The sequence below is a fragment of the Littorina saxatilis genome, linkage group LG5, assembly GCF_037325665.1.
Source record: "Littorina saxatilis isolate snail1 linkage group LG5, US_GU_Lsax_2.0, whole genome shotgun sequence".
Taxonomy (NCBI): Eukaryota; Metazoa; Mollusca; class Gastropoda; order Littorinimorpha; family Littorinidae; genus Littorina; species Littorina saxatilis.
The window spans coordinates 44,260,839-44,285,094 of record NC_090249.1 but is presented as its reverse complement, the minus strand read 5'-3'; the positions used below and the strand labels follow the sequence as shown (position 1 = coordinate 44,285,094).

The following is a 24,256-nucleotide window of genomic DNA, read 5'->3' as shown; positions in this document are numbered from 1 at the left end:
TTGACCGAAATACAGCAAAATACTCACAGTAGAGTCTGTTTATGTAAAAATTGCTCTGCCCAAAACGCCTAATTATTATTTCATGTTTTTGTGTTCTTGACTGACACATATATGTCTGTCTTTCTTGCGTTCTCTTGTTCCTACTTTTCATAAATCAAAAGTTACTGTAGTTATATTCATTACTTTTAAACTAATCATTATTAAAAGTAATAATCAACACTTCGCTTTTTATTTTTCATAATTCATCTGTAAAAACTAAAACGATAATGACCGTGTGATAGAGAGATGTTCTAATCAGTCATTCAGTCACTTGCTGGCAGCTGAAAAGTTGTTTTCTCTGATTGTTCATTTAATGTTTACGTAAGTTTTGGATGAACAGTCAATAATAGTACTTCCTTCCGGCTTGTTTCCACCAACGCTTGACTTATCGATCTCCCTGAAGCCTTTGACAAGTCAACATTCCGCAGTCGCTGCCACTGTTCGTCCATCTTTGCCAGAAGTGCATTTTGTCATTGGTACTGTTTAGTCTGGAGACTAAAATGAAGTGCTAGGAAGATTTTCTTATGAGTTATATTCGATGCAAATGAGGTCGACGTGGCTGCAGTTTATGGGTTGTTTGACTCGGAAGCTGGCGTTTGTGATGCGCTAGCAAGCAGTCAAGGGCTCAGCAGACATGTTAGGACACTGGCATCAGGATTCTTCGATTGATCGTTCATTCTGCCACGGGATGCTCGTTAAGCATTATCAGTCGATCTGCTGCCGATTCGAGTGCGTCTCCTGCCTATCGTACTGTTCAAGTTTTCCAGAGAGATGATTTTAAATTGATCTACTACTGTTGTGCAGCAGCTAAAGCCACGATGACGAAGAGCAGCAAAAGTAATGCAACAATAAGGAGAAGAAAGAACAAACCCACCGCAGATTTTCTGAGCAAGTTAAGAAAAAGTCATCCAAACAAGCCTGACCTAGCAAGCGCTACTCAGGAGGAAAATGAAGAGGAAATGTTTTTCTATAAAGAAGTTTTGCAGTCATCTGTTATCGAGAAGATTATGTCATCGGATAAGACAATATTTCTGGGACTGCTCGTTATTCGACTTGTAAATGCCATGCTGATACAAACATGGTTTGTCCCTGATGAGTTCTGGCAGTCTGTGGAGGTTGCTCACAAAATGATCTTTGAGTATCCTTTTCAAATTGTAGAATGTATTAATTGTTCTGTTGTGTTTCGCTGTCAGTGATATGTATTTTATTTTATTTTTTAAGTTGCATTGTTGACAGCATCAGCAGTCGGAGATGATGTTAACAACATAACAACATATTCTTGATGATGTTTCAGATGCACATATGTGTATCATTTTGTATGTTTCTGCAACTAATACTACCTGCACTTTGTTTGTTAATCGCTAACAGTAACACTACTATATCTACCACTTATAGTGAAACACTGACATCTAAAACGTACATCCTTAACTCAGTCAGTTATGGTTACTTAACCTGGGAATGGAAAGTTGGTATTCGCAGCTACGCCTACCCTCTTCTCTTTGCCACGCTCTACAAACTGCTGGAAGTGGTTGGTCTAGACAACAGACTGCTAATGGTAATCCATCAAATATTTTCCCCCTTTGTTCTCAATCCCAGCGCGTGATATGGTGAACTTGTAAACAAAGACTATATTCTCTGTCGTCATTTTTGCTGCTTCATACATATATATATGTACTAGAATGAATACCCGCTTCGCCGGGTAGCCGGCTTCGCCGGGAAGAAGTACTTAGAGCCGTACGCCGGCTTCGCCGGGTCCGAACAATGGACCCGCCAAGCTTAGGTCCCTCCCAGATTCGTGGAATGGGAACAGCACGAAAATGATTCAGTGGCCATAATGCCATTCCTGACCATATCGAGTCCCATCCTTGTCGACGAATGTAACTGTGTTAATCACCTTTGGAGGCGAACTCCACTCAAACAGGACTGAGCAAGTTAGAGCTTATAGCCTCTAAGCCCTTTTGATCTGTTATGGCTTCTCAAAGGAAGGCCAGTACATAAAATTACACAAAAGCCGCCAGACCACATCACAAACAGAACTGAACAATGCACAGGTGTTGCTCACATAGAGACACACACACACACACACACAAACACAGAGAAGCCGTATCTATAGAGAGATAGATGACAGTGTATTTTTCGCGTGGCTATAAATTGATTCGACCTTTGCACTTTTACAGTGAGGATAATTTACGGGTCCAATTTACGTTCTGGACACTGCGGTGACCTTCTAAAAATAGTAACAGAACGCCGGGAATATCCGAAGATGCCCCCTTCATACTATGTGCACCATACGAAGGAAGGTAGGTAAACGCTGAAAACATGGAGAAGATGAGAAGATAAGGAAGAGTTACTTATAATGGTGAAATGAACACAAAAACCAAATTCGGTTCAGCGCTGCGCGCTGAGAGCACGTGTTGAAATATCTCATCGATGATATTGTGTCCGGGGTGTAGCTGAATACGGTGTCCAAATTTGAAAAAGATCCACCGAGAACTTTGGCTTTGGTGTGTCGGTATGGGGGCCCGGGTAGCTGAGGTGGAACCAAAATAGCTGAGGTGGAACCAAAATCGGTTCAGCGCTGCGCGCTGAGAGCACGTGTTGAAATATCGACCAGGTTGTGTCCTGTACCGGGTCTACCTGAATATGCCCACCAAATTTGAAGCAGATCCATCGAGAACTTTGGCCGTGCATCGCGAACTCACAGACACACACACAGACACACAGACACAAGTCGTATATATATAGATAGATGTGCTAGATTACAATTGCTAGTATGTCATTATTAACTATACTTTGTAGCTTTAAAATAAAACCTAGCTGGTTCATCAAGATGAGAATGACACTTGGCTTTTAGACTAGAGAGGTAAGGTAAAAAAAAGTTTTACACATTTTTAACAATCACAATCAATTACAATAACTATACAGAAATTTCAGGCATGATTGATATGGCATGTCCCAGCTTTTAAATTCACAAAGGCACTTACAGTTTATTGGGGGGGGGGGGGGGGCATGCATTTATGCATACAGTTCAAATCCCAAGATAATTCTGGTACTTTCCTTAAATCCACAGTGCAAGCTGGCATTTATATATGGTCAGGAATCTGTCAAGGTGTCCAAATGCAAAAATCCTGTTCTGGATACTTTTATTACTTTGTATTTTATTCTGTTTTTAAATGACTACAATATAAACAATACAGTTATGAAGTATTCCTCATGGAGATTCTATCCATACCAAATTTATGTCCGTCAGTCGTCTGGATGCTGAGAAAATTGACTTTGTTCAAGAAAAAAAGCACCTTTTTGGGCACACAAGGCGTTACGCGAAATGCATGGTACATTGTGCATTGAATAACCAAGTTACTGATAAGGGTATCATCTCAATCTAATTTTTGATAGGTCCAGAAATGGATGGAGAAACATATGTTAGATTATTAAAAGTTTGATCTGAAAATAGGTTTTGAATTTTGAGCGTTGTTTTTTAGCTGGTCTGTTTGTTACATTTGGTGTAAATAATCATGAAAAAAGGGAAACTATCTTTAAAAAAAATTTCTGCTCAAACTTACTTAAAAATCATTGCAGAGGAAGGTCATTAGGTAGACTAGAATGATTGTAATTTTAAAGATATTGAACGAAAAAGTTGTGTTTGATGTAATTTAATTGTCCTTCTAAGTTAAAAATATGCGTTTGGTGTAAATGAAATTGTACCTACTTTCCCAAACAAGTTTTGTCACAGTCTTTAAATAATGCCATAATACACAAAAGTGTGTGTTTTCTTATACCTCAGACACCTGGTAGTTAAACTATGGTCACAGGATTCCTAGTGCTTGCACCTGTTGGCTTGTAGAGAGACTTAAGTGAGGCCTTCTGACAAGAGTGTAAATGTAACGTACATACTGAGAATACTTGAAAATGACAATGAATTTGTTTTAGAGACAGAAGATAACTTATCAGTGCTTAAGAACAACCAGCAAGACCAAACCTTTGTTTCAACATGAAAACAAGCACACTGAATGACAAAATTTACCTCAGAAGGACCACTATTGGGGCATTTTGGTGTAAAGTAACATACATCACCTTGGTTTTTTTACTGAGACTATATATATGCAGCACATAATAATGCTAAAAACAGCACATAACAGTCTGTTGAGGGTTTATGAGCTAAATAAAAGAGAAATTACCCTTCAAATGGACCTGCAGATCTTCGGAGCCTTCTGTATGTTACTTTACACCATCCTTTTGTGTAAATTAAGATGTACACACAACCAAAAAGGCACAACCATTAATTTAACCCTTTATTTTGACTTGAGATAGGTAGTTTAGAACAATTTTTACAAGTTAGAAATACTGTTTAACTGATGTGAGCATAGCCCATTAAATGTAAATTCAGTACCTTGTACTTGCTGTTTAGTGTAAAGTAACGTACAGATCATGGGTAAAATTAACATTTGGTACCATAGTGGAGTACCAACCTGACTATTCTATTGTGAAAAGGATTTGTTATGATTTCTTGTTTGTAACTAAAAAAACTGCAGACCAAAATAGTGTAAAAATATTTAAAGAGGGTGATTTGATAATAATTTCTACACCGCTGACCGTGCTTTTTGAGTCACTTGAGAAAAAGTGACTCTATGTAATCGGTCAGTGTTAGTCTGTCCGGCCGGCCGGCCGGCCGGCCGGCCGTCCGTAGACACCACCTTAACGTTGGACTTTTCTCGGAAACTATCAAAGCGATCGGGCTCATATTTTGTTTAGTCGTGACCTCCAATGACCTCTACACTTTAACGATGGTTTCGTTGACCTTTGACCTTTTTCAAGGTCACAGGTCAGCGTCAAAGGAAAAATTAGACATTTTATATCTTTGACAAAGTTCATCGGATGTGATTGAAACTTTGTAGGATTATTCTTTACATCAAAGTATTTACATCTGTAGCCTTTTACGAACGTTATCAGAAAAACAAGGGAGATAACTAGCCTTTTCTGTTCGGCAACACACAACTTAACGTTGGGCTTTTCTCGGAAACTATAAAAGTGACCGGGCTCAAATTTTATGTGAACGTGACTCATTGTGTTGTGAATAGCAATTTCTTCCTGTCCATCTGATGCCTCATATAATATTCAGAACTGCGAAAGTGACTCGATCGAGCGTTTGCTCTTCTTGTTTCAAATTACGTAATAACCTGATGATTGAGGTTAAGGTTTCCAAAACAAATGACATGAAAATTTACTGGAACCTTTTCTGCACTTCCATGGAGAATGTCATTGTTTTAAAAACAGTGTAAATAGGTACGGTAAATGTTGAATTGTATCTTTGATTCTGGGCTTTGGTGTAAAGTAACTATAAACAGATAAATGATTTTGCTTATATTGAGACAGGAGAAACTTTTTTTAAATGTTGCTTTAGTACAGATCAACTCTACATTCAGCCATCAAGCCATTGGATAGTGAAACAGTTGCCTAAAGCTGAACCTAAGAAAATGACAGCACCTTAAAATTATGTTATGGTGTAAATGTAACATACAGTCATTTGTGCTTTATCTGCAAATATTTGATAAACCGAACACTTGACTGGAAAATAAAATGCTGCAATTGAAGGACAGGAATACCGAGATGTTTATTCATGTAAATTTAAGGAGGTTTAAAAAAGTCTAAAAATTGTAACACTTTATAGACTCCTTGACAGATTCTTGGCCATATATAATAATATATATATCTTCTTCTTGTCTTCTTATAATATACTGAATTTTTTTCACTGCAGATTCGAGGACCAAGACTTCTCCAAGGCGTGTTCGCAAGCACTGGAGACTTGTACCTGTTCTTTCTGTCTCGGCGTCTGGCCGGGCGTGACGTGGCCAAGTGGACGCTGCTGTGTCAGCTGCTGTCATGGTTCACTGGTTACTGCTGTACCCGCACGCTTTCCAACTCCATGGAAACCGTTCTTGTTACTGCTGCCCTGTATTACTTCCCTTGGCCTGGTCATGTTCAGTAAGTTTATTTTAATGTCTATTTTTGTGTGTGTAACATCAACCTTATCTTCTGCCTTTAATTGTAAATTCATTGCCATAATATATATATATATATATATATATATAGTTACAGATTAAACATCTCTCGCTCCCTCTGTTTCATAAAAAAACAAGATGATTTCACGTTTGTTTGTTTTTTAAATTCTGGAGCCTTAACACTTTCTACCCCACCTATGTTGACCAAGTTTATTTTAGCCGAGACCAGCTGTGCTGCAGCAGGTCACTCAGAATTGTAGTTACTGTGTAGAAACTGTGAATCAACACGATGGAATGCAGGTGTTAGATTGACGTTACAGGAAGCGACTGAAGTGACTGTGTGTACGGATATATCCGTACTTCTGGTCAGATAGAGCCATACCTGGGAGACAATGAATTAAGTGGCTTAAGAACCCAATCCTTGCCTTTGACGAGTTTGAGTTTTACTGCATCCTCATCTGATCATGTTGTCTTGAATTGAGTACAAGTTTCAGTGCTTTTACTAAACATTGTAAGAAATAAAGTATTATTGTTATCATCATTAGAATTTTGCTTGTGGCAATTGCATGATAGTAAATTAACTGTAGTTTAACAGTACATGATTGTTTTTCTTTCTTCAGACCCAAAGGATACGCTCGGCGTTTTGTGTTATTGGCTGCATCGTCTGTGGTAGTGCGACCAACAGCTGCAGTGATGTGGGTGTTACTCTGTTCTTGGCATCTGCAGCAGAGTAAAGGGGAAGCACTGTGGTCTGTCCTACGGACTTATATCACGACTGGGTAAGAGTTGAATGCCTTTGACTTGTGTTCCCCTTGCATCAGTTCAAGAATGGTTTTTCTCACACATGCGAAATAAGATCCTGCAAAAAATGAGTTGCATGTTGCAGGTCATAAGTTTGTTGTATTCTATACAATTTTCCTTCCCTATAACAGTACAAGTTCATGGACTGGTTTCAAACCCTGTACTTTGCAAAACTATACCAATTGAAGTAAAATTGCAATTACATATAAACCAATGTTGATATGAAATTCTGATCAGAGAACGGGTAATCTTTTGTTTGTTTTCTTTCACAATTTGATTGCTGGTTCTAAAATTATCAAGCATGAATGTATAATCATTACTTGACTTGTTAAAACGCAACTGTTTGAACATGCTGCCTGTCTGTGTTAATCAACCTCAAACATGCTTGCTTCAAGAACAACAGCAGTTTTGTATCCCCATAACGCTGTTGTTTTCACTTCCCCAGGTTGACAGTTCTAGGCATTTCCACTGTTATTGATCACGTCTGGTATGGAGAGTGGATTCTGGTACACCTCAAGTTTCTCCAGTTCAACGTTTTGAGCGGCGGCAGCGCTTTCTACGGGCGTCACCCATGGCACTGGTACCTGACCCAAGGTTTGCCAGTGGTTTTGGGTGCACACGTTTTGCCATTTGTTGTTGGAGCGTGGCGCTCCAAGAACAAGGTTCTGCTCATGCTGCTGGTGTGGAAGGTGTTTGTTCTCAGGTGAGATGGCAGACTTGATACAGTGGCACCCCCCCCCCCCTTTTTTTTTCAGACCTCCAAAAATCTGAGAAATGCAGGTCTTATAAAGGAGGGAGTCTTAAAATGAGTTTAAATTTACAGAGGTTATGAACAGAAAGTCTGAGAAGACAATCATTGTCTTAAAAGGGAGGGAATCTTAAATTGGGGTTTTTAAAAGGGGGAGGGGGTTCCACTGCAGTTTCTTTTGTTTGTTGGTGGTGGTGTTTTTTCGTTTTTATTTTTGTATTTTTTTTTTTGGGGGGGGGGGTGTTCTTATTGACCTTTGATAATTTCCTGATGGAGATTCCAGACTACTAGCCCTGGGGATATAGTGCAACAATAGTGTCCACTACTGTAATGATATGTTGTTGTTGTTGTTTTGCTCTGAGGAGTGGGACAAAAAAGCCTTTTGAATAGAGGTATAACCAGTAGATAAAAAACAAAGCATATACTGCTGGTTATAAGTAAAGGTTTTCCTCAAGCTTACACTAGCGTTCTGTTGTACGTGCAGTTTCCTGGCTCACAAGGAGTTCCGCTTTTTGCTGCCAGTCCTCCCTCTGGCCATGCATTACTGTGGTGTTTACTTTCACTCCATCACAAAACCACCACCACCACAGAAGAAAAACAGCTCTCAGGACAAATCCGGCAAAACACTGGGCAAGGGAGATTCAGGGAACGAAACTACATCAACTAACAAGGCAGTTACAGAAGAACCAACAGCTGAGATGGAGAAATCTTCTGCAACAGTTGAATGTAATGGTATGGAGAAAATGGTTGAAAAGCGTGAAGGAAAGGAGAACACCTGGTCAAAAGAGAAAGGCGATGCCACTGATTTGACTGATAAAGAAGAGGTGGGAAAGGAGGAGAAACTTGGCGATGCAATTCAAAAAGGGGAGGGGGATGTGCCAGAATCAAAAACCAGCGCAGAGACAGCAAAAGAAACGTTAAAATCATCAGAAAAAGAGGAGGACGTTGCTCACAGACGTCGGGCTCGCAAGGTTCGATTTTTAGTTCTCCTCCTGGCTACTTTCAACATCCTACCTCTCCTCTATTTTTCGCTCATCCATCAAAGAGGAACCATCGACGTCATGAACTATCTTCACGAGGCCATCACCAAGTCCAGCAGATCTCTTCAACATGCAGCCAATTCCACCGACATTCTCTACCTGACGCCGTGCCACTCCACGCCATATTACAGTTCTCTGCATTCCAACGTTTCCCTGCGGTTTCTGACCTGCGAACCAAACCTCAATCACACTGCAAACTACACCGACGAAGCCGACGTGTTTTACCAGGCACCTGGGAAATGGCTGAAAGAGCAGTATCAAAATTCTGAGCGCCAGCTACCCACTCATGTTGTGTACTTTAATGTTCTGCTTGGCAGGATCGCAGAGTTTCTCAGGTTGGGCGGGTACACACAATGTGCTAAATTTTTCCACACCCATGTCCCTGAAGGAAGGGTTGGATCTCATGTTCTTGTCAGTTGTAGATAATGGGGGAATAAACAAAGATTTATTAGACTTTGAATTCTTTAAAATACTGTTGTTACATTGTGTTGTTCATTATTGTAACTTTCTGGAAATTACCATGTGTGTAAGATTGTGTTTTGCAAATTGATTATGTTAGGTGCATCAAAAATGATTTGTTAGTTAAACAGCAGATTTTATTTGATTTTGTAAAAGGTTTTTGTTTAATTAAAGCATCTTGTAAGGACAAAATGATCATGCATATAACATTGTGTTTTGCAAATTGATTATGTCAGTGGAAGCAAAAATGTTTTGTTAGTTAGCTTGCCAGAATGTATTTCATGTTGTACTTGTTTGTTAATTATGGTATAATGTGAGAGTATTAAAGAAAAAACTGTTTGTCACATTGTGTTTTGCAAATTGATTATGCAATGGGAATCAGAAATGATATATTGATTAGGATTTTGTTGAATACTCTGAGAATAGTGTAGTTACATGTATTTGTTAATAATGTTCTAACGAGGACACTTTCAGGAAATTACCATGTGCGTATATTTGTGTGTGCGAAATTAATTGACTCAGATCAAAATTTCACATGAAAGTGCTGTTGTGTTTGTTAACAACTGAATCAATTGTTTATAGATTTTATATAAGTGAAACACGTTGCTTTGCATTTTGAAAGTGCTGTCATGTATAATCACGTCTAAATGGAGGAATTCAAGAAATAACCCTGTCGATGTGATTTTTATGGGCAGTAGAAGGGTTGTTTTCCTTGAAGTTGAGGCAAGCCGAGCTATTTAGCCAATTCAAAATTACCAGTGTAGGCTGTGGGCATCACAGTGAATCAAGAGCTGAGATCTTTGTGTTTTCCAAAGAAATAGTTTGTGTATTATATGCAGTGTCTTCTAGATATATGATGCCTTTCAAAAACATACTGGTTACATCTCATTGTTCACTGTGATGCCAATGGTGTGTCTCCACTGGTTATTCCCCTTGAACTACATACAAATTGAGCTGAGCTAGCCCCACTTGCAAAGGATTACAACTCTTCCACGGTCCAGAAAAAACCATCAGAGTTATTTCCAACCATTGACTATTAACTGACTCCCCTTCTCAAGGTCACATACAAAATATTATTGGTGGCTGTAGCACGTACAGGCGTACAAAGTATACTATGGGGAGAATTATGAAAAAAGAAGGAGAATTGACGTTCCCTTTCTTTATAAAAAAAAAGAAGTACATTCCAGTCCATTTCATTTTAAAACTGCTATGCATTGTTTTGGAGATGAGACAATTTATCTATCAGGCAGCTTTGAGCCATTTAATACTCATGGAAAATTATGAAACTTAATGGGCATGCTGACTTTGCATTTTGAAATTATTTTAGTGGTTTTCTTCACAACGAGTAATGTTATGCTGATTGCTCATTTCCATGTTATGAGTGAACTGCGTTATGTAATTCATGTTTTCCTCAAGTCCCATTCTCAGTCTTTTTTTTTTTTAATGGAACATGACAATTTGGAGAAATCTAGTTGCAGATGAGATCAGTATTAATGACTGTTGAAACAATTATTCTTCATCTTTCACCATTGTCAACATAATTATGTTTTAAAGGCAACAAGGAAGAGCATTGCTTAGTTCGGGTATCTAAGTGATTTTGAGTGTAACCAGAAGTATAAAGTGGAAGAGACATTCATTTTTTTAATCTTTTGTGGTGATTACTACGCAATTTTATGCCACAGTTTCACTGATAGTACATACATGTACTCTTCCTTTTTTAAAACTGGTATTTTAAATTTTGAAATTATTAAAAATTGACTGGCTCTCACAGAAACTGTTACATGTAATGACAAAATTAACTGAATATTGTAATTTCAAACTAGTTTACAAGAAAAAAGTTAGTTGTAACATAGACAGCTACAACGTTAGGCATGAGTCGTGCAGTGATGTCTGTTTTACAGTATCTTTATAGACTAGCTGGCTTTAAAGTATTAGATAGTTTACTCACATGCACAGTATTTGAACCATCTTGGTTTATATTTTGCACTTAAATTCAGAGAATGTGATTATTGTTTGAACAAAAGAACTAGTTATTGAGCACGTCAAACATTATCACTTGCACCTTTATGTCTAGTTGCAATTTTGCGGAACATTTTTAGATTTAATCTAACAATTTCATGATATAATTATGTTTCTATGCGCCTTATGCCTGTATAATAGATATCACTTGTTGCTATTTTGTTTTCTCTGAGTTGTGTTGCATTAGTTTACCGCTAGTCATCAAATTAGTGTTGATATATGTTTTATTTGATTTGTCTTCTTATCCATGTATCAGATTAATTGATTGATTGTGTGGGAAGTGTCTTGTGTGATTCAGACAATTAATGACTGTATTGTTGTTGTGGGACATGTTAGCGTTTGATTCATATTTTAAATTGATTGATTGACTGATTGTAACAGCAAATTGCTGGGAATGTTAAAGATTGAAGTTAAGGGAAGTTGTCTGTTGTAATGTGAGTAACGTTCAGGATCTTTTATAATCTGCTGATTAACCACATATCAAATTGTATCAGTGTTTGTTCCTCTTGCAGTTATAGACAGAGGGAGTTCTATTGCGTTTGAGTGTGTAAATATATATAGTTTACATGTACCTTTTTGTTGCTGTTTAAGTTCCATCCTCCAAATGCATTGCATTACCAGTTTTGTGATTTTAGATGTTTTGAATATACAGTGTACTGTGAAATTGATTGATTGATTGATTGATTGATAGATTAAGTATGCTACATGATAATTTTGAAACTTATGTTTATGCTCATAAAAACTGCTTACATACGCACACTTTCATGATCAAGCTATATCCTTCCTACTTAGTATTCCATAAAAAAAGGTTTTGTTTGAATGATTTAAAAACCACCAATTTTGTCTTGAAGCAGTGATCATTAAGGCTATAGTTATTTCCCGAGGCGGCATCTCCTTACAAGTACATATCAATGCTCTGGTAGAAACTGATCGGTCTGTCCCACCAATCGGTCAAATCAAGAGACGGGCGCAGTGGCGGGGTGGTAAGACGCCTGCCTCTTAATCGGAAGGTCGTGAGTTTGAATCCCGGCCGCTGCCGCCTGGTGGGTTAAGGGTGGAGATTTTTCCGATCTCCAAGGTCAACTTATGTGCAGACCTGCTAGTGCCTTACCCCCCTTCGTGTGTACATGCAAGCACAAGACCAAGTGCGCACGGAAAAGATCCTGTAATCCATGTCAGAGTTCGGTGGGTTATAGAAACACGAAAATACCCAGCATGCTTCCCCCGAAATCAGCGTATGCTGCCTGAATGGCGGGGTAAAAACAGTCATACACGTAAAACCCCACTCATGCAAAAACATGAGTGAACGTGGGAGTTTCAGCCGATGAACGAAGAAGAAGAAGAAGAAGGTCAAATTAAGTCCATAGAACACAGTGCTTACAGTATACTTATTTGTTGATGGAGAAAATTGGTCATGCCAAATATCAAATAGTATATGAACAGTAAATGCTGGTTTCATTTTGGGTCTAATTTTATTTTGATATTTTTACTGATTAAATATTGGAAACTTCCAGCTAAATTAATAATAACCCAGCTGTTGCTCTTTGAGTATTCTGCTAACCATCCTGCAAAATTGTTTGGCCGTCATTTTGAAATCTTGAAACTGTAATCAGCTGAGGAATGTGATCTGATTTTGCCACTGGTTTAGTCAGACTTGGGCACAGTGCAATAACTGGACATATTATTTTGTCAGGATGAGGTAATCAAATCATGAAGGTGAATGGTTTTAAAGGAGAATGTCTATGGCTGCCATCAAAAATTGTCTATTATATAAACACTGACATCTGAAGCTGCAATTAAGTTAGAGATATTTCCAGTAACTGACAATTGTGTGCAGATCAGTGGTGTTTGTCTGAGATTGTTTTTGAGTATATTTAGTACAGAACTGTTGAATCATTTTACTTTTGTTACCTAAACTGTAAAAGAAACGCAAAAGGCAACTTGATCAATTTGATTAAAAAAAATGTTTTCTCCATTCTGTGATTTGCAATCTTTTTTTTCTGTGAAAGCACGTACATAAATTTATTAAATTGTAATGTTAATCTGCTGCTCTTTTATTTAAAGTTGTGTGTGATGTAATTTGTTGATATTGCATGGAACAGATTCCATTGTAGAATAATGTGTAGATGATGAAATAGAGTAGACAGAGGCACTTACTGTTTGTGTGTATGATGGTACGGACGACGAGTGCTCATGTGCTCTAATAAATTATCACTGAGGGAATCCTGTGTGGTGAATCATTGCATGATGTGCGTGTGTGTGCATGTTCCTCTGTGTGTGTGTGTGTATGTGTTCCTGTGTGTGTGGACGCGAGCTTTTCTGTCTCTGTGAACCCTTCATTTAGCTAATAGATGGTGAAACTGCTCACTCATTCAAAGACATTTACAACAACAACAAAACAAGAGGCGAAGCCTTCAAGGCTCACGTAAGAAATAGACAAACAGTAACACAAACTCAATCACTCCGTCACACATACACACCCACACACACAGTAAGCTTAGGTGACACTGTGCAAGAAAGAGAGACACTAGATCTAGATCTGTCTGTCTGCATGTAGCCTACTTTCAGGGACACGACTGCCAAATAGTCTCGGCCCGCTCAAAATAACAATGACCGAGACCACACACACCACGCGAGAGAGAAAGACTACAGGGAGGAATGCCGTCATGATGCATTAATTGACGTCAAACACTTTTGACCGTGACGTAATCTTATGCGAGCTTTATCCATAGTCTTGGATAACCACTCACACATAGACTCGGAAATGTTAAAGTTTCTACCACAGACATACACACGCACAAACACACACACACACGCACACACACACGCACAAACGCACAGACAGACAAAGTTACGATCGCATAGGCTACACTTCGTGAGCCAACAAAACGGATTGAAAGTTGTTTATTATTTGTGAAATACACAATTTACCATAATGATGCAAAGATGGCTCTCATTCTAATGAAAAAGTGTATCAATCAATAGCAGAGACATACAATGTTTGGGAGCTAATATTTTCTTTTGTGCGCAACGTTACTTTCCCTTAACTGGCAAATGCATTACTGGTGTATACATTAATCTGTTTGTATAAATTTTGACGCGCTGTAATTAAATTTGATGCTTTTAAGTCTCACTCAAGTGGTTCTCGCACTTACACTGGCATGTGGATAAAAAGTTTTTAAGGAGAAATGAGCGAAATTGCTTACTTTAGGATTCATCTTCTAATCACCAAATGATGCAATAATCTTCTTCTTGTGATTTTCTGTTTCTCTTTAGTGCAAATAATTAACAGTTTGCATGTTTTATTATCTATGACTTTCTATGAAACAGTTATAATTCTTTAAAAACACAACAATTGCCAGCTTGGCGCCAGTGGGAGGATTACTTGCCCCTGCCGTAGGCGAAGATAACGCGAGCGGGAGGACAGCACTTTGCATCTCTTCTATCTATGTCTCTGTCAATAGCTATCTGTCTCTGTCTCTCTCTCTGTCTCTCTCTCTGTCTCTGTCTCTCTCTCTCTCTCACACACACACACACACACACACACACTCACATTAACATACAAAATCGCGATTAAACTGCATAAAATACAGGAAAATATGTACAGTTACAAATAAACAGGGTGTGGTCGTTGTGTAGCAGATGTAATAAACAGTCAATAAACCTAAAACACACAGGAATTCACATTCCATCAATACAAATTAGTTCTAATCATTCATGCAAAGCAAAGGCTTTTCAAAGTAGTGCCGCTTCGTTTTATGTACTGACAAACCTCGTCATGAGCGTTCATGCTTGAAGAGTCGTCAGGTGCAAATCAGTCGATAGTTCAGCGAATATCTACAGATATGCCTACCAGTCTTGCAGGTACAGTGGTACCTGTGACGAAAGGACACCCTTGGAAAAAGCAGAAAGTGTCCCTACATTACTGCAGATTTTCTTTCATAACAGGTATATTTTTGTCAAGAAAATGAGGGACAAAATATTGAGAAGGTGTCCGTTCTTGTGTATGTCAGTCCCGTCATCGGAGGGACCTTACATCGCAGGTATGACTGCTGTTTCCATTTAGCTAGAGATCCGTCTCCAAAGGTTGACCCAGTGCTTTGGAAATGTTGCTTTCAGTTGAAGTTATAGGTGCTTTGTCAAGTGGTTTTTTTCCCCACTGCACCGTGAGCTTATATAGCTTTATGCTGTGCATAAAATCATTTTTGCATGTTCAGATGTGCGAGGATAGACAAGAATTTAAGATAAAAAGTTTTCCGAAACCGGACAATCAGCCAGCGCCAGCCAGCGCCACAGTCACCACCACAACCACATGAAACTTTCATTGCCAGTTTACGCTGAAAATGTTTATTGGTCGACACCACAGGTCGTTCATTTTCAGCGCAGATAATGCATACAAAATCAGTGGAATATTTTCATAAATTCCACAAAAACTATGATTGACATAATCATATACATTGGGTTGTACATTTGCATAAATTCACCAAGAACAAAAATTGTCTTACACATCATAGATGGCATTGTCCACTATGTATTAGCTTACTGTTTTTTGTTCTTGTTTCCAGCTTCACCAACAAGCTGTCAAATTTTACTAGACTGGTCACCGGGTTACTTCCCTTTATCTACAGCTTTCTGCATCCGCTCATTAGACCATCATCAAAAAACTTATATTGGCAACTCTAAAAAACAATAAACATTGTGTTTTAGCCCAATTAAAGCACATCGATTAAATACATAATGTCTGTCATTCACCACCAATCCGGCGGTACGCGCCCACACAACTACGTTATGGTGGAGTAAGGGGATGGCGGTGGGGTTGAAAATTTTCGCACAGTTGTTTGGGACGTCTGGCACTGGCTACCGCAGATGCAGAAATGGCAGAGAGACTGATCTTGGGCCGGCTGGCCAATGGGAAGACGGCATTCCGCTCATTAGTTATGCATATGACCTGTGCTCTGGCACCGTCTATACACCACAATCTCGCTTCTCTTCACACCCAAAAATATCATTTATGCTGTGCATAAAATCATTTTTGCATGTTCAGATGTGCGAGGATAGACAAGAATTTAAGATAAAAAGTTTTCCGAAACCGGACAATCAGCCAGCGCCAGCCAGCGCCACAGTCACCACCACAACCACATGAAACTTTCATTGCCAGTTTACGCTGAAAATGTTTATTGGTCGACACCACAGGTCGTTCATTTTCAGCGCAGATAATGCATACAAAATCAGTGGAATATTTTCATAAATTCCACAAAAACTATGATTGACATAATCATATACATTGGGTTGTACATTTGCATAAATTCACCAAGAACAAAAATTGTCTTACACATCATAGATGGCATTGTCCACTATGTATTAGCTTACTGTTTTTTGTTCTTGTTTCCAGCTTCACCAACAAGCTGTCAAATTTTACTAGACTGGTCACCGGGTTACTTCCCTTTATCTACAGCTTTCTGCATCCGCTCATTAGACCATCATCAAAAAACTTATATTGGCAACTCTAAAAAACAATAAACATTGTGTTTTAGCCCAATTAAAGCACATCGATTAAATACATAATGTCTGTCATTCACCACCAATCCGGCGGTACGCGCCACCACCTGATGACTCACATCAGGTACCGCCACCAATCAAAATCGACCTTTCTCGGAAAGTTGCACTGCACACTTTCTTATAATCCCAGGCTGCACTGCACACCTGTGATCCCATGTTAATGTTCTGCTGCACTGCACGCAGACATGTGCCTGACCTCCCCCTTTCTGTTGCACTGCACCCAGAGAGAAGCCCTACGTTTTACCTGATCTACCAGTTGTGCACCCTGATGTAAGACAAGAAAGCGTTAGAAGACCATCTGCCCGCCTGACGGATTTGAGCGTCCGATGCCCCGTTCCGAGCCATGTGGGAGGCACCCCCAATCCTAAAGCTATGCGATTTGAAGTTCTGTTTGGGCAGGCCACAAAATTGGAAAACCAACTGTAGTTGCTCGTTGAATTCCCTGGCCGTTATGGGTGCCCCCGACATAGCTCGGAACAACGGCCCCGTTGCGTTCCCACGAATGCTCATGTAGGCCCGCATGGCCTCTACCGCGCATGGGACGCCTGCCTTGGCTTTCTCTACGGTATGGGTAACTGGTTTTGCGCTAGATTTGAAATTGCGGAACGTTATGGTCAATGCCTGTCCGTCCAGTCGGACATCTCCCCTATGCAATACGTTTTCTGGTTCCCGGGATACCGCCATTTCCCCCACCCGCAATAATGAGTGAAAGGCCAAGGTGCACATAGCCCGGAAACGTATCTTCTCGTAGTTCTCCCCAATGGCCACCTCGCTCTTCTCCATAATTGAGTTAAGGATAGGGACAGTAATGGGCAACCTTGTATCCTTCCCTTTGTCACCCACCCTTTTGCACCCCTGCAGTAGTCTTTTGACAGTATAATCAATAGTGGGATCCCCTAACCCATTCAATTTATGGACGCAACTGATTGCTGAAACTGCGGACATCACCGTTGAAGCCGCCTTCCCTTCCTCATGCAACGAACCAATGTACAGACACACCGCTGCAGTGCTCATTGGCAAGGAAGTAGAAAACCCTCTCTGTTTCAAAAAACTAGTCACGCTCACCCAGGTCCTTCTATATGCTTGTTGTGTCCCTTTGGCGTACGAGGCTGTCAACAGCTCTCCTAGTCGCCTATCCCCCCCAATTGTTCTGGCAGAGGTGAAATCCCAACCGGAAGTGGCTCTGCATGTGGACACAATTGCCGGAACCTCGTCATCTGAAAACGAGACAGCGCATCAGCAATTGCATTGTCAACACCCGCAATGTGTTGTGCTCGGACAACAATATTGTTCCGTAAACAGCACAAGACCAATTGTCTCACCAGAATCATCACCAGGGGTTCTTTTGATGTCTGCTTAGTAATTACGGATACTAAATCTAAATTATCTGTATGAATGACTAAGTATTTGTTCTGAAAGGCCAGCGCCCATGTCTCCAGAGCCAAAACGATAGGATACAATTCCAGTAGGGTGATATTTTGGAGTCGCCACCAGTCGGACCACCTACCCTGAAACCACTGCCTACCGAACAAAGCCCCGTATCCCACTGCCCCGGATGCATCCGTCACTAAATCCAGCTCTTCTGAGGATACTTCCTTGTTCATGAGAAAAAAGCACTTCCCGTTAAATGACTGCAGAAAAGTTAGCCAAGTCTTCAAATCCTCTTTCACCCCTTGGTTCAGCCTCACGAAGAATAGCTGAGAGCGTATGCCTCTAATCAAGTCGATCAATCTCCTCAAGAACGCCCTCCCTGGCACCACTGCCTGGCAAGCAAAGTTCAGCAACCCTATGACCGACTGAATTTCCTTCACTGTTGCTTTCTTCTTTTGTAGTAGGTTCTGTATTTCTTGGGCACACTTCGTGAGTTTTTCCACCGGCAGCCGAATTTCTCTTTCGATTGTGTCTATCTCTATTCCCAGGAATGTCAACCTCGTCTCTGGGCCCTCCGTCTTATCAGGTGCCATGGGAACTCCTATTTCCTCACACAAACCCAGAAATTTGTCTAGGTATTCTTTGCCTAGCTGCTTCGATACTGCCGCAAAGAAAAAATCATCCAGGTAGTGCACTAATGGTATCCCTAACTTCTGAACAGCAATCCACTCCAAAGCCGTGCCTAGTTCTTCGAACAAGTGACAAGACGAAGAACAACCCATCTGAAGCGAAAGATCAACATAAAAACTTCCTTGCCAGCTCAGTACGAAGAGGTTTTGGTCACTAGGGTGAATAGGCAACAACCTAAAAGCTTTCTCCACATCAGTTTTTGCCATAAATGCTGTATTTCCTACTGTCTGCACTAACTGTACTGCATCTTGCACATTGGCATATGACACTGTGGCCATGTCTTCCTCTATGAAATCATTTATGGATGCCCCCTTCGGGTGAGATAGATGATGTATCATCCTATACTTTCCTTTCGTCTTTTTCTCTACCAAGCCGATTGGAGAACATTGGAACTGAGTAAAAGGAATATGCCTAAAGGGACCTACTAACCTCCCCTCTTCTATTTCCTTCTTTATGTGCGCTTCTACTACTTCTGGCATTTCTTCTGCTGACTTCAGGTTCTTCTGAACTACACTATTTGGGGCTCCTGTGAACCCTACCCGGAAACCCTCTCTGAATCCCTGTATTAAAGCCCGCTTCTTCTGTGGATCGTACCCTTCCAGCCACTTTTCCAGCTTGTCCGCCTTCACTGGCGTGGCCCCCGTGCCCCAGTCTTCATTTCTTTCCTTCTCCTGCTTCTTTTCCCCCCCGTCCCGCTCGAAAGGGGTGCCCTTTGGCGCTGCATTTTCGGATTGCGTGTTGCCCCCCACACTGCGAGCAAAAGTGCTTGAAGCCACAATTGGGGCGGCTGCAAGACCCCTGTTCATTGAACTGGAAGCAGAAGCCCCCCACTTTGGCTGGGTTTCCACTTCCAGTCTTCACCCCTGCGCCACCCTGCGGCTTCTTCTTTCCCCCGTCATGGGTCTGGGTGGCAGGCTCTAAGCGGGTGGTGGCGAACAGGTCCGCGTCGCTGTCCCCCCATGCCCTTTCTCCTGCAGCAATTGCGAGCCGGTAGCGGTAGTCATAGTCCCGCCAATTGCCCTGCAGCTCATGCAGGGTACACACCCGAGCAAAGTGGGCACCCAGGCCCCTGTGTACCTCTTTCGCTCTGTCCTGTAGTATAGTGGTATAAATGTTCCAGGCCTTCACCCACTCTGTGAAGGTTAACAGTTTCTTTTCTTTCTTCTTCTTCTTCTTCTTTTTGTCTTCATCGTCCTCATCCGAGTCCTCCTCCAGCATTTCCTTCGGGTCCGCGGGCAGGAGTATTGCGAACCTAACCGCCACACCGCTCCAGATCTTTTCCTTTATTGTCTTTGGCACGTGTAGGTCAATGGGCAACATTTTCTGGTTGCCGGTTGCCCACGCCTGTGTACCGCTAGTGTTAGATTGCTCACCGGAGTGTCCAGAGTGCCCAGCCATGCCTGAGTTGGATTTTCCACCCGTAGAGGTGGTCGATCCTGCGGGCGATGCCTCAGGCGCCGGCGTCTTGGCGGCCCGAATCTCCGCAATCTCCTTCCTCAGGGCCTTCTGCTCAGCAAGGAGCTGGGTTAGCGACTCCTTCACGCCCATTTCGTCCTCTCCTTCAGCCTCCTCGTCTCGAAACCTCTTCGGGGGCTGCTTTGAGGGACGCCCCGGTCGCTTGGTTGGACGCTTCGACATCCTGAAACATTTCAAAGGCCACTAAGCATCAGGGGCCTATTTTTTTTTTTTTTTTTTTTTTTTTTTTTTTTTTTTTTTTTTTTTTTTTTTTTTTTTTTTTTTATATATATGCAGCACGGGCTGTACCAATAAAACATTCCCCATGAAGTCACAACCGGTTCTACCAAACCAGAACCAACAATGACGTCACTCCAGAAGCTGGAAAGGATATTCCCTCCTATTCCACTCCCGGCATCAAAGCTCTGCGTCTGGCGTCTTCGGTAGAACCCAACCACTTCAGTCTGGGAATAAACCTTGGTACCCCGTTCGTGCTGCATCTACACTCCTATTGTGGTTCTGCCCTCAGCACGAGAGTACACCTAAGAAAACACTGTCAATCTGATCATGCAGCACAGGCTGTACCAATACACATTCCCCATGAAGTCACAACCGGTTATACCAAACCAGAACCAACAATGACGTCACTCCAAAAGCTGGAAAGGATACCCCATCCTATTCCACTCCCGGCATCAAAGCTCTGCGTCTGGCGTCTTCGGTAGAACCCAACCACTTCAGTCTGGGAATAAACCTTGGTACCCCGTCCGTGCTGCATCTACCCCTATTGTGGTTCTGCCATCAGCACGAGAGGATACCGGCTATCACTATTAGCCCCCACTTCCCTCTCACCCGCTGAACAACCACAACACCTTCTTACCTCATTGGTCTATATGCCGACTGTCCAACAGAACTTTTCTCAGTGCTCTGTACAGTAGCATGTGCCCCGACCCTGACAGATGAATCCCATCTGCTAAAAAATGTTTCTGATACTGAGCAAACTTCTCTGCTGGAGGGAAAGCCACGTAGTGGGGGAACAAACCCACTATCCTGTGTGCCGTTTTCAGCTGTTGATGAAGAAGCCTATTCACCTCCCTGGCTATGTCATTGAAACCCCCCCAGCCACTGTATCTCTGTGTCATCCCTGACACCACCACTACTGAGTTTGCCAATGTTTGCACCCTCACACACAGATGCCACAGCTCACGAAACACTTTATTCGGTGTCGTTCCGGGAACAATATTATTGTCCCCCACCATTAGCACTATCACTCCCCATTTTTTCCGGGTGAAAATGGCCCTGTTCTGTTCTAGCATTGATTCAACGTCGCTTATTTTTCGGCCCCCTCTCCCATCGAATATCTGCTCAAAACCATCAAAACCTAAATCTGGCCGCACCCCCTCATCTGTGTTCACAAATCGCTGAAACCTCCACGTGAAAGAGTGCCCGACCACCGCACAACTTGTAAACATTTTCGCTCCCGCCGTCTTTCTTCACAAAGAAACTAGTCACGTGACCGAGCGATTCGCGTTGCCACTGCTCGGACCAATTTTAATGCCAGGAGAAGATGATACTGTCTTCTTTTCTCCCTGAACACTTTTACTGACGGCTGTCAGCTAATTGTACCATCACCGTCTACCTAGCTATCACCCTCGTTCCTTCGAGTGTCACTCCCGGCAAACGTGAAACCACGTGTTTCTGCCTACGGTGCCACGCTGTCTCCCAGTTTCCCAAACTCCAAACTTTCCTTGCAGACAACTAATTGGCCCCACTCGAGCCTATTACCGCTGTTTCGATCTCAATCGCCCCTCTCGACAATCAAGCAACAAAACAAAACAAAACAAGGTAAAAGTACGTGTACCTTCTCTTTCCAAAATCCTTGAAACGTTGAAAATTTTCGCACAGTTGTTTGGGACGTCTGGCACTGGCTACCGCAGATGCAGAAATGGCAGAGAGACTGATCTTGGGCCGGCTGGCCAATGGGAAGACGGCATTCCGCTCATTAGTTATGCATATGACCTGTGCTCTGGCACCGTCTATACACCACAATCTCGCTTCTCTTCACACCCAAAAATATCATTTTGTTTCTGATTTTGTTTTTATGTTGCTTTGGGTATAAGTATGACTGACGTGAGCTGATGTTATAACACACCTCTTGTGTGTGTGTGTGTGTGTGTGTGTGTGTGTGTGTGTGCGTGCGCCGGTGTGCGTGCGTGCGTGCGTGTGTGTGTGTGTGTGTGTGTTTGATGTCGTTGTCTTTTTAACCCTTTGACGTCCAAGCTATCATTCAAGAAATAATGACGTCCGCTGAAATCCTATCAAAACTGCACAGATAGAATCATGCTCAAAACTTGTGTTGTCAGTTGTTGAAATACAATACGAACGACGACTTTCCATTGTAGCCATTTAACACGTGTTACCCGAAGCCACACCTGTAAAATGAAGCAATAAAACAGACCTGCATTTACTTACTCACTCATATTGGAGACATTGAAGTTAAAGGCATAGTTCTTCCTGTAAAAATGATTCGGTACACCATCTCAGATCTGCCAAGGTTTTTACTTGCCACTTGGGATAAGACCACCTTCCACTTGGACACATACCCTACAGCAACTGCCTGCACGCTGCTCTCCGTCCCGTCGGTGTTGGAAATGTGGAATTAATTATCAGTTTTGAAGATTGACACTACTGTCCGTTCTAAAAATCAATTCAATCAATCAATCAATCAATCAATATCAATATGAGGCTTATATCGCGCGTATTCCGTGGGTACAGTTCTAAGCGCAGGGATTAATTTTTTTATTTTTTTATTTTTATTTTATGCAATTCATATCGCGCACATATTCAAGGCGCAGGGATTTATTTATGCCGTGTGAGATTCATCCAATTCATCCAATAACAACATCAAATCCCAACCTGCAGCAGCCTGGAACATGATTTGTGGTATGTGTCCAAGTGGTGGGATATAGTCTAGCTTATCCCATGTACAATCCTGGACAGATCTGATATGGCGAGCCTACACGGGAAAGAGTGTGAGTATGAAGATATCATATTCTGGAATTAATGTTTCACAGCAGTTTCTTAGCTAATATGACCGTGACAAAATGTAACACTTTGAGGTAACTCCCAGAAACACTTCCTGGAATAAATGCACAACACATTGCTAAAAAGAGGTACGTGGAATGCCAGGAAACAAAACCGTGCTGCAAAATGTTTCGGCAATGACATAGAACATGTAAACACAAAACAGCAATTGAATACTGATTTTGCATGAAAATTGCAGAAAGACATCGTGTGAAAAATCAAGCTGGTGCATAATCAAAATTCGTGTAACGGTGCATAATTCCTCCAGTTCGATGTGATAAAACAAGTAATACTCAAAAGTGCATATGTGTCAAATTGGAATGTAGTAACAATATAGTACAAACAAAGAACATCTGAACATTGATTTTAAAGTCAATAAATACGTCCAAACAATCTTGTGTTCAATTCGTTTTAGAAAAAAAAGCTTAAACAAACAGGTTTGTAAGATTGCCAGTACGACTTGATCTACTACAGTACCGTGGCGCTTCGAGCTCACAAGAAAAAACTACAAATGCACGTTTGACCTGCACAACTAATCTGATACATTGATACCGTGGAATAATAGTCCAAGCTATCATTGCCACGGTTGTTCAAATCGAGTCCTTCAGGGCTTTCAGTGTCGTTAATTTAAATATACCATCGTTTATTCAAATGGCATTCAAGCTCTTCAGCACATGAAACACGTTTGTTAAACCCCTTGCATTGGTTAGTGTGAACAAAATTGTCTTAAATACACGAGTTTTTCCTCCTACTCCCCGGCCAGCTGATGTACTGGGGAATGCTGGAATCAGCAGTCAATAATCTTGTGACTCGTCTGCACGTAGGTGCGTGTTTGATATCTCGACGTACGATTTCTCAAAATTACTTTGTTACTTAATGTGTCTTCCAACCCTTGCTTTGGTCCTAAAAAAACTAGGTTCCCGGATCCAACACACCATTACCGTTTTCCTGGAAACCGTCAAACTAATCAGAAGTCCACGGCGATTCCGTTCACA

The 24,256-nt window shown here is 41.2% G+C and overlaps 3 protein-coding genes across 4 annotated transcripts; 1 reads left to right on the top strand and 2 right to left on the bottom strand.

Moving 5' to 3' along the window:
* The first annotated feature begins 411 nt into the window (after nt 1-411).
* LOC138967227 (GPI mannosyltransferase 3-like) lies at nt 412-13,333 on the top strand. The gene is made up of 6 exons (XM_070339747.1): nt 412-1,177; nt 1,477-1,594; nt 5,795-6,021; nt 6,659-6,817; nt 7,285-7,542; nt 8,072-13,333. Exons 1-6 carry the CDS (start codon nt 858-860, stop codon nt 9,051-9,053), a joined length of 2,064 nt encoding a protein of 687 aa, XP_070195848.1. The 5' UTR covers nt 412-857; the 3' UTR covers nt 9,054-13,333.
* Nucleotides 13,334-16,884: 3,551 nt separating this feature from the next.
* On the bottom strand, nt 16,885-22,238 carry LOC138967226 (uncharacterized). 2 transcript variants are annotated; one of them, XR_011455881.1, is made up of 2 exons: nt 19,320-20,436; nt 16,885-17,881 (listed from the first exon to the last, which is right to left on the bottom strand). XR_011455881.1 is itself a non-coding variant. In XM_070339746.1 (2 exons), the coding sequence occupies exon 2, from the start codon at nt 20,361-20,363 to the stop codon at nt 19,380-19,382; it is 984 nt and encodes a 327-aa protein (XP_070195847.1). In that variant the 5' UTR covers nt 20,364; nt 22,039-22,238; the 3' UTR covers nt 16,885-19,379. The 2 variants fall into 2 exon arrangements, 1 of the variants encoding a protein (XP_070195847.1); XM_070339746.1 differs by adding an exon at nt 22,039-22,238 and having other exon boundaries at nt 16,885-20,364.
* LOC138967772 (uncharacterized) lies at nt 16,914-17,447 on the bottom strand. The gene has a single exon (XM_070340428.1). The coding sequence runs from the start codon at nt 17,445-17,447 to the stop codon at nt 16,914-16,916; it is 534 nt and encodes a 177-aa protein (XP_070196529.1).
* Nucleotides 22,239-24,256: the final 2,018 nt, after the last annotated feature.